General features: G+C 35.1%; 1 protein-coding gene across 1 annotated transcript in view; it reads right to left on the bottom strand.

Moving 5' to 3' along the window:
- The window catches only part of LOC148953882 (serine/threonine-protein kinase VRK1-like), a 110,653-nt gene that overhangs the window by 87,066 nt on the left and 13,007 nt on the right, over window positions 1-10,580 (bottom strand). Inside the window, exons 2-3 of the mRNA XM_089086846.1 lie at window positions 10,165-10,325; window positions 8,213-8,268 (exon numbers count right to left, since the gene is read on the bottom strand). Coding sequence (XP_088942972.1) covers window positions 8,213-8,268; window positions 10,165-10,324 — 216 coding nt within the window. The 5' untranslated portion in view covers window position 10,325. The remainder of the gene's footprint in view (window positions 1-8,212; window positions 8,269-10,164; window positions 10,326-10,580) is intronic.

Below are 10,580 nucleotides of genomic sequence, written 5' to 3'. Positions count from 1 at the left end.
AGTACCATTCATCCTAGCTAAACTATGCTGTAAACTATAAATTCACCATGGGACCTAATTTGGTACTTGCTTACGTGTTAGCCCGACAACATTCAAGAATTTGAATCTGCAAGATCAGACAATAACCGGATTTTTATGCTGATTTCAAATATATGTTTCATCAAGTTTAGTCTTATCCATCAATAGTTACGTGCCTGAGAAAATTTGCCTTATTTTTGAAAAAAGGGGGAAACTCCCCCTAAATGTCATAAAACTTTAATGAAAATCACACCCATCAGATTCAGTGCATCAGAGAACCCAACTATAGAGGTTTCAAGCTCCTATCTGCAAAAATGTGGAATTTTTTATTTTTTGCCAGAATAAAGATCACGGACGCAGGTTTATTTGTTGTTTTTTTTTTTTTTTTGTTTTTTTTTTTTCCAGGGGTGATCGTATCGACCCAGTGGTACTCGAATATCGCGGGAGGGCTCATTCGAACGGAAATTAAAAGTTTTAGTGCTATTTTTAAGTGACTGAAAAATGGAGAGGAACTAGGCCCCCTCCCACGATCATTTTTTCCCAAAATCATCCGATCAAAATTTTGAGATAGCCATTTTGTTCAGCATGATCGGAAAATATAATAACTATGTCTTTGAGAGTGACTTAATCCCCCACAGTCCCCGGGGGAAATGCTGCAAGTTATGAGCTTTGCCCAATGTTTACATATAGCACTGGTTATTGGGAAGTATACAGACGTTTTAGGGGGGATTTTTTCTGGTGGTGGGAGGGTCAGGGGTTACGTGGGAGGATCTTTCCATGGAGGAAGTTTTCATCATGGAAGGGAGATTGCAATGAAGGGGGCGCCAGATTTCCCAGCATTATTTCAAAAAACGATTAGAAATTAAATAAAAAAAAAAACAAGTTTTTCAACTGAAAGTAAGGAGCAACATCAAAACTTAAAAGGAACAGAAATTATCATGTATATGATTGGGTTCTCCCCCTAGTCAATACCTCGCTCTTTACGCTTACGTTTTTCTAGTACTTTCATAAGAGCTAATTATTCTATTGAACGGCCTTTGTGATTAAGGGGTCATTCTTAAAGAATTGGAACTAAATAAGCCCCTAATATACGTAATAAAAAAAATACGACTATAGAAGTTCGTTACATAAGTTAATTCGTAAGTTACGTATAATTATTACTAATAAAAGTTTTCGTAAATAAAATTAAACAACTTTCGAGAAAGCCATTTAACCAAAAAAAAGTTAAAATTAATATACAAATCTCATTTTAATTATTCATGTACGAAAATTTCTGAAAACATTCAGAAATTAAATATAAAAATAGTTTTTATTAACTGAAAGTAAGGAGTAACACTAAAACTTAAAACGACAAGAAATTATTCCGTAGGCCTATGTGAAAGAGGCTGTCCCCTCCTGAACGCCACGCTCTTTGCACTAAAAGTTTGACTCTTTCTCACAACTCTATTTTTTAAAACAATAAAAAAAACTGTAGCGTAAAGAGCGAGGTATTGAGGATGGGACAGCCCCTTTCATATTCGGAATAATTTATGCTTAAGTTTTAATGTCGCTACTTACTTTCAGCTAAAAAAAAACTCGTTTTGTTATTTAATTGCATATAAACATAGATAATATAATAATAATAATAATAATAATGATACTAAATGCACATTGTAAAAAATATATAATACTAACAATAGAAAGATAATGAAATAAAAATAAAATCATACAAAAATATTTTTAAAATGTTAGAAAAATATCTATTTCTTCACTTTTTCACTTAGCTTTTGCAAGTCAATCTCAATCTGGGTACTTGCACATCGTAATTGGTTTTACAGGTTAGCGTCCCTTATGTTTGAGCGTGTTTTGTGTTTGGTCAGTTTCATTTTAGAAAAAAAAAAAACTATTCACAGCTGTAAGTTGAACCAAAAGCGCTAACAACTTTTTGCGTCAAATTTCATAAATTGGATAATTTTTCTTTTGTGCCGTAAATATTAAAAAAAAATCTATTTTTGATTGTGGATTTTTAAACATGCGTTATAATTCATTATTGCACTGTATGTCAATCAGATCCATTTGGAGATATTCTGGCACAGACTCAATTTCAACATGGAAAGGAGATGAATATATTTCAAAACTTTTTGGTGTATTTGTTCCAACTCTTGTGTAAGTTATTTAATAAGCTTTCAAAAGCATCTGCAAATTTTCTTATTTCTGTCGCATATTTGACATATTTGTTATATTTTGATTTCTTAAATTCTTTCAACAATAGAAAGTGGCGAGCATTATTAAGTTTCAATTGTGATTTAAAGAACAACAATATCTTCTGAAACAAGGCCGTATCCAGGGGGGGGGGGTTACCAGGTTTGAACCCCCCCCCCCTGAAATTTTTGACCGAGTCGAAAATTAGTCTAAAAAATACATGTAAAGACAAAACCTTACCTGAAAAAAAATACGCTCCCTCACTAAATCTTATTGCATTTTGTGGGTAAACGGTTCTGATCAGCTTACGCAGGATGTTAGACAAAGTCCACGGGAAAAAATCGGGTAACCCCCCCCCACCCCCGAACAAAAATCCTGGATCCGCTCTTGTTCTGAAGCGCTCTGATGTTATTAAATGTATTAACTATGAGGTTATTTTTTCCTTGTAATGATATATTTAATTCTGATCTTATTTAATCAGAGTTTGCCATTTAATCTGAAGGATCCTATTTCTGACTTTTTTGCGATCTAGTTTCTTTGTAGAGCGTTGCCAACGCAGCTTATGAATGTGTCAAATGACTCAGCAGAATCTCAACCGTATTTTGGTTTAAAAAAATTTATCAGCTGTATATGACGACAAGGCTGATATTCCTATTACTAAGATTGAGTACCAGCCACTGCTTCCCAACTCTCCCTCTAACCCAGCAGTAGTAGAAGAACCCATTAAGATTATCCACCGTTGTCACATGCGACCTGGTTGTATATGAAATTGTGCATGCTATGAGAGCAAAAAATCTGGCAGCATATTCTGACGCTGTCCTCAGAATGGATGGTCTCAATGTTTTAATAAACTTTATGGGTACGATTGGCTATATAATGACGTGCTCTGGTTTAGAAGAGCTGATTTATGAGGTTGAAAATCCACTTGAAGGAACCACAAAGAAAGTGATTATTGAAAAACCGTATTATAAAGCCCTTGCAGCTCATACCTTAGTTCTTGAGGCTCTGTCTCTTCTGTACTCGGAATCTTTTGAAGATTTTTTTTGCATCAAGTCAAATAATTTAACATGTATTACTATTTTCGATTAAATTGAAGGCTTGCTAGAGAAATTGAAAATCTCAAAAAAGGATACTCGCATTGATGAGAACATTTCCTGGTTAGAAATGTTTGAGAATTCATGTATATGCTCAAAAACCCACAAGTTTTGGAAACTATAAATACGACACACCATCAGGGTACATCTGACATTCTGCAATGGACTGTTCAAAATGAAGAGGCGAAATGCCAAATTCAATTCCATATCCCCTGATCATGCGAAAGAATCTACTATTACTTTAGATGCAAAGACAAAGGATGGATTGACAGGGATTACCATGAATGAGTTGGGACTAGTGAAGAGGACTTCTTTTTTGTGCCTCGGTATCAGCTAAATCCAGCGAGATGCTACGTATTGTACCACAAACTAAATTTGACACCGCTCACCACGAAAATCGTCCTTCCTGTAACAGCACAAAGCATTTGATAATGCGAAATGGGATCCTGAATCTTGGCTCAACCCTTTTCAATGCAGTGATGAAGATTTGCTCAATATTCTTACTTTTGACACAGTCAGTAATGAGATTACTGACAGTCTTCTCGACTTGCGAACTATTGGAAACAGAGCACTTGAGATAAAGCTGTATTTAGCGAAGTGAAGGTAATGAGTAATGAGCTGGTGAAACAAAAAAGAAAACCCAGACTTTTAGTGTTGTGAACAGTTTCATCAACGCTGAACTTCAAACTATCAAAAAGGTATTGGTAAGTGCTGACATTACTAGCGAAGCAGGGCTTCACCATCTGAAGAAATTATTTTCATGAGTTTCTCCTATATTCACCTTCTATATTTGAGAAAAGTTCCATTTCTGGGAAGATTGTAGTTCGGTCAAGAATCAGGTCAGCTCTTCTGGAGTATCAGAAAACAAAAGGTTATTTGAATGAGTGGCCTGTTACCGTGGAGATTACTAGGGAATCGAATCAATCAAGGGTGGTAGACTTAATGCTGTACCCAAAAAGCCATTGAGAGCTATGCAAAACAAACTTCTCTACTCTTGTGCCTTTTATCGGTCACTTTAAAGAGCTGCATGTTCTTGTAGATAGATATGACGGAATATTTGGATATTGTGACACAGAAGGCTATATGATCTGCTTGAAGGACTGGATGGTTGCCTCAACCACGAAGATCTCCTTACAAATTTGCAGCGTTTCTAGGTAGACACTCAAAACTAAATGATTGAAATTCGATACTATAAAATTCCAAGGCAAAAGAAAAATGATTAAACTTTCATTTGACAGATTTGAAGACTCTCTTCTTGTGCTGCAAGGAGCTTTAAGTACCTGCCTCTCTGAAGGCTTTCATGACCATAAGAAAACAGTGATGTTCAGCAGAGGTGGAAGTATTGGTACTGGCCTTGCACGGCGTTTTGAGTTGTACTAGAAAGAGGTAGATGCTAGTGCTGTGTTGCACACGGACTACTAGAAGAGGCGTATCGGTATTGTATATGTCGATGCAAATGACACAAACATTGCTGTCCTTTTGCTTTATTATTATAATCTATTCCTTGGATACCACTCAAATATGTCCGATTCCGTAAATATTCAGTGCCTGTGCATCAACTTTGCAGGAATTTACATAACGATCTGTTTTTTTTTGTTTTTTTTGTCTTTCATCTGCCTTCTTTATACACTTTCGGGTTATAATATAGTTGATTTTATGTTCTCTAAGGGAAAAAGAATCTTGGTTAAGGCAATCGAGAAATGGGAATTGCAGGAACAGATTGATTTACTTGTGGAAGAGATAGAGAGGTGTAGATTTGATCATTCCATGCAAGAAAACTTTCTTTCATTTTTAGGAGAGCCATTGTCGCCGTCTGTGATAAAAATCCACACCTCCTTACCTCTCCTTACGACTTTTGAACATGTCTATACCCTTGAAAGCGGGAGCTTAAATATTTGCCGCCATCTGACACTTTGAGCGTTATGCTATACAACCAAAGCCACGGTTTCTAGATCCCCTATATGTTCGGCTATACTTTCCAGGATGGCAACGTTAGGTCAGTTGTGTCCACCCTTAGGGTATTCCAAGTTTGTGTGGCCCATGAGTATTGGTTGTTCAAGTATTGTACAGAAAATTGCCCATGTAAGGGAAATAGATCATGGGATTTACTTTGAGGTTGTAATGGGCAGGGGCATCCCGAGGGGGGCGCTGCCCCTCCAACGTTTTTGGCATTCGGTAAAATTTTTGTCGAAGGCGAAAGTTTCGGTAGAAATTTTGTAAAATTGCCAGAAATTTAGCAAAATTCTTGTTTTCTGCAGAAAATTCGGCATAAATCAGGTAATGATTCGGTAAAATTTACGAAGATCGCCGCCAATGAAATGAGTCTCGGGACGCCCCTAGTAATAGGGCATGTTTGGATGCTTCTCTTATGCTATATAATTAATTTTTCCAGTTCTGTAGTTTTCAAAGTTTCTTGTAGTTTTCAAAGTTTTCCAAGAGCTCGTATTTTTTACAGTTTGTTGGTTAATATGGACATTACGCGAAATAGCAAGCAGTTGCTGTTAGAAGCAGCTATAGTATAACTTTCCGTTATTTGTCAAATACTTGAATATTTGAGCAATTTTTTGTTGTTTTTTTTTTACAAAAGAAAACAACAAAATTGCGAGTTTCAAGTGTCATAAGCATTGAAAGGTACTAATAATCAGTTGTATCAATTACCATAGGCTGCGTGATCATTGTTGAAAGTTTTTGCAAAATGTATTTTTAAGAGAAAAAACATGATTTCTTCAAATTTGGAAGATTAGCATCCCCCCCTGGTCCCATATATAACGCTCATATTCGTAACTGATTACCCCATATTCCGTAGTCAAACCTTCTGCTACTTACTAATCACCTACTAGTCATATTTTTGGCGAGTGGCTACCTGACTACTAGGATGCTTAAACCAACAGCATAATCAAAGTACAGGAAAGTTTTTCCTCCCCATCTGATTCCGTGTTCTCCCATTGCCTTTCCTATGCTCCTTAGAACAAAGTTGTAAAAATGATCCATATAAAGGGGGATAGAAAAAAACCCTGCTTAACTCCTGATTTAATACGAAATCAACTGCTAACCTCATTTCCTACCTTAGTCGCAGCAATTTTATTCTCGTACACAGCACTAATTACTTTAATGTATTTGCCTGGTAAAGAATACATGGATAAGAACTTCACTAATGTTCTATTAACAGAATCGATCGTTGCTCATAATCTATAAAACTGAGGATCAAAGGTGTTTGATAACTCAGGCACTTCTCAATTATTAACCTGAGAGTGAAAATTTGGTAAACACATCCTCTACCTTTTCTAAAACCGCACTGTTCCTCTCTTATAACTTTGTCTACAACATCTCTAAGTCTATAAAGTATTTTATTACTAAGTAATTTACTACCTATAAAGACCAGGCTAATGTATCGATAATTACCACACTCACTCTTATCACGTTTCTTATACAGTGGTTTAATATATAGTGGTTTTCCTAAAATCGCTTGGTACTTCCCCTTTTTCAAAAATCACTTTCATGATCTTCAGTAACTTATTTCTAACCTCAGAGCCACCATACTCAAGAAGCTCATTTACCACACTATCAGCATCTGAGGCCTTATTATATTTAATTCTTTTAGAACTTTCACTAATTCTTCCTCACAAAACAAATCTTCCTTTACAACCAAGCTATCACAAACTTTTTCATTTCCCTCTACATCTTTTTCCTGCAATTCTATCTCGGTTTAGTACATTCTCACAACGTTCTGCCCATATTTTTTTAACTCTTTCCTTATCAATAATAGTGGGCCCGTTCCCATCTTTAAATGGGACGAATCCGGATTGACTACTCTCTAAATTTCTTACCATGCCAGTAAAATATTTTACTATTATGCCATCTAGCTGCATCTTCCAGATCCTCGGCAATTTTATCCATGGCCTCCACTTGACACCTCCTTAGTTCATACTTTAATGCTTTCTCCACTTTCTTTACATTCCTCTTGTTTCTTATATTCCTCTTCTTTAGTCGAAATTTTCGAACAGTCGTAGCCTAGCACAATTATTTTAATAGTCTTTCTCTGAAATATTCAGGGTAGAAGAAGAGTGGCGTTTTCTATGATCCGAATCACAGTTTATATAATTAGCAGTATGATCATTCTCTATCTCACCCATTATAAAAACCCGGACCGGGGTTAGCTTGTTTTTGCATTAGCTTTATTTCCGTTTTGGCATATACAAACATAGGCGAAGTCTGATTCGCGGGAATGCAGGTTAGTCTGTTTCCGACTTTTTCCATCAAATTGCATTGAAACAAACGGAAATAAAGCTAATGCAGAAACAAGCTAATGCAGAAATAAGTGGGAGGAGCTTTTTGTTCACGAAGACCAGAAATGATCTGCGATAAGCTTACTGGTATATTCTGTCTACTGTGATCCGAATGGACGAATTTTTTATAGTTTTTGGTCTCTAATGAGGATGAAGCCATCCTGACCCCCATGCTATGGGCACCAGCCTTTACAATCCAAGCTGTAGTCGGCTTCAAGGTTTCATTGTTTGGGGAATGTCCGACTTTTGAAACTTTTAAACCTGCTAGCGCCTCTACCGAAAAAAGCAGCGATCTAAACTTTCTTAAAGGGGAGTCTCTTTGATTGTAGCTATCAAGCTATATGCACACAAATTTGAAATGAATCTGGGCAGCTTCATACGTAAAGCTGGTTTTACTCGGAAATTGTGTGCGCCTATGAAAATTCGTCCTCCTTCCCCCACCCCCCTGGCGAAATTTATTTTCCAAGTAAATTAAAAACAGGTCTAAACACCATGTGGAATGAATTGAAATTTGGGATGCTTTGATACTTTGGAATACCATACACGAATAGTTTGTGCTTCTTAAGGAAACAACACATTGCTAATAAAGTTTAAAAAGTAATATTAAGCATAAATATCAAAATGTTTACTTACAATCTTTGCAACATAAGGTGCGTCGCTCTTGACGGGTTTGGAGATATCGTCCGATGCTACAAGAAAGATTAAACAAATAGTGTTGTAGTAATTCTTACAAAAAAAAAGAAAAAAAAACAATAATAATCGAATCCTAGAATTTGAGCCCCATTATACAATTTCAAAAGACAAGTCTGCTTCTGAATAGCTCAATTACAACTTCAATTGGTTGACAAAGGATAAAGAGCCTTTGTAGAATTTTCGTCAAAAATAGGAACAATTCTAGAAAATATGTAAAAAATAAGTTTACTTTTTCTATAGCTTCGTCACATTAATCTAAATGATTAATGTGATGGTTTAATGTGATGAAGGATATGTATGGTTTATGTTGCTAGTTTCAGAGTGAGATCAAAGCAACGAATCTGTTGTAATGTGTTGCAGAATAAACATCTGTCTCAAGTACTATTCTTGTTTTTTTAAACATCATTTTTTTAAAAGGTTGAGATGGCTAGGGCACATTTTTCAGATGAAGGATGACAGATTGCCGAAGACCTTCAGAAAGAGATGGATTTCATATTGTGAAAGACAAATAATTTAATAAGACGGTACAAACTGGTGCAACAAGGGAAAACTACTATCTTCAATAATTTTTATTTTTCATTCCTGTAGTTCTTTTTTTCTGAAAGCTAAAATCTGTTCTCGAAGATTTTTTGAGAATTATGAATTCCAGAAGAATTGCTGAATTGTTTAATAAAATAATTTATGTCTTCTTAAATTCTGCAAATTGGCTTAATACTACTTCATAAATACGTCTGTATCTCATTCTTAAAAGAATGAGATACAGAATGAATTCTGTTCATTTGAATTCTCCTACTGGCAGCTTTGGAACTTTTCTTTTACCTGTTCTTAGCCATTTGAAACACCCATGTTTCAGAACAATGCTTGAGCATTGTCAACATTGTGGCTTCAAATTTTTTAACTTTAGTTTACATGCTTATCTGTTTATTTTTCCATAGACAAGAAGTTGATGCGAGCACAGCCCAAATATACTATCCAGATGATTTTATCAGAAACGCCAAACTCAAAGAAGTCTACAAGATAAAGTGATTAGCCTTATGAATGCAAAATCATCTTTTAAGGTAGTCAGTTCCAAAACAAAGGGATGTAAGTGATAAAAGAGAGAGAGAGGGTAGAATCTCTCTCACAAAATTTAATCTGAATAGAGAAAGTATAAAAATTCTTCCTACTTGTCCACCTACTTGAAAAGATAAATCTCTTCTAATAATGACGAAGGATCTGATAAAAAAAAAAAAAAGATTTATTAGCTTTGCCACCATTAGTTTTATATGCTTGATCCGAAAATGGAAACTGAAACACACCATTATCTTAGCTCAAGGTGAAACTCTTTAGCACATTTCTAACCCTTTCAAATATGAAGCAAGAGAGCAAAAGGTGATCTCTGAATATGACAGTTAGGTAAGAACTGGCTTTTTGTAACTGCAAGCTATATGCAACATACTTGGTATGACATGCTAGGCCAATATTTCCAGCCAAACACTAATGGAAAAGCTCAACTATGCACTTTTTAGATAACCAAACTCCAACAGCTCCAACTTTGCCACCTTCAAAAAATGGACCCCTTTTGACTACCTAATGTGACTTTCATTGTAACATGGCTAAGTTACCACCACCAGCCACGAAATGGACAAAAACGTTAATGGTTGGCTATGAGCCCATCTGATAATCAACAAATGGCAGTAATCACAAAAGAAGAATGTGTTGACATTAAATGAGACCTCTAGTGCATACTGTGTATAATCTCATTGTTATTAAGAAACAATTACAGACCATTTCCCATACTCCCTTGATAAATGCAGCATCACCAATAGCACTACATGATGAATTTAACTTGACATCATGAAAAATACAAACAACCTGTAAATGTAGGCATAGTTATCAGGACAATAGTTTACCTGTATAAATTTCACCAAAACCTCCAGAACCAATACTTTTACCAATTCGCCATGATTTCTTGCCAAGATCTGTGACAATTTTCCCTTCATTGATGTGGGGTGCTAACTTATACAATTGCGTTTTCTTCTTGCCTTTGACTATAGGCTTTGGCTTAGCCATTCTAAAATAATAATAAAAAATACAGTCTATATATATATATATATATATATATATATATATATATATATATATATATATATATATATATATATATATATATATATATATATATATATATATATATATATATATATATATATATATATATATATATATATATATATATATATAATTACATAAGGCATTGGTCAGGCCTAATTTGGAGTTCTACAGACATACAAAAGGGGTGATATTATTATGACACGTAAGCTAGTGA

Source organism: Artemia sp. Qi Xiang Cuo, chromosome 3, assembly GCF_049724085.1.
Source record: "Artemia sp. Qi Xiang Cuo chromosome 3, ASM4972408v1, whole genome shotgun sequence".
Classification (NCBI taxonomy): Eukaryota; Metazoa; Arthropoda; class Branchiopoda; order Anostraca; family Artemiidae; genus Artemia; species Artemia sp. Qi Xiang Cuo.
This window is presented reverse-complemented; position numbering and strand designations above follow the sequence as displayed.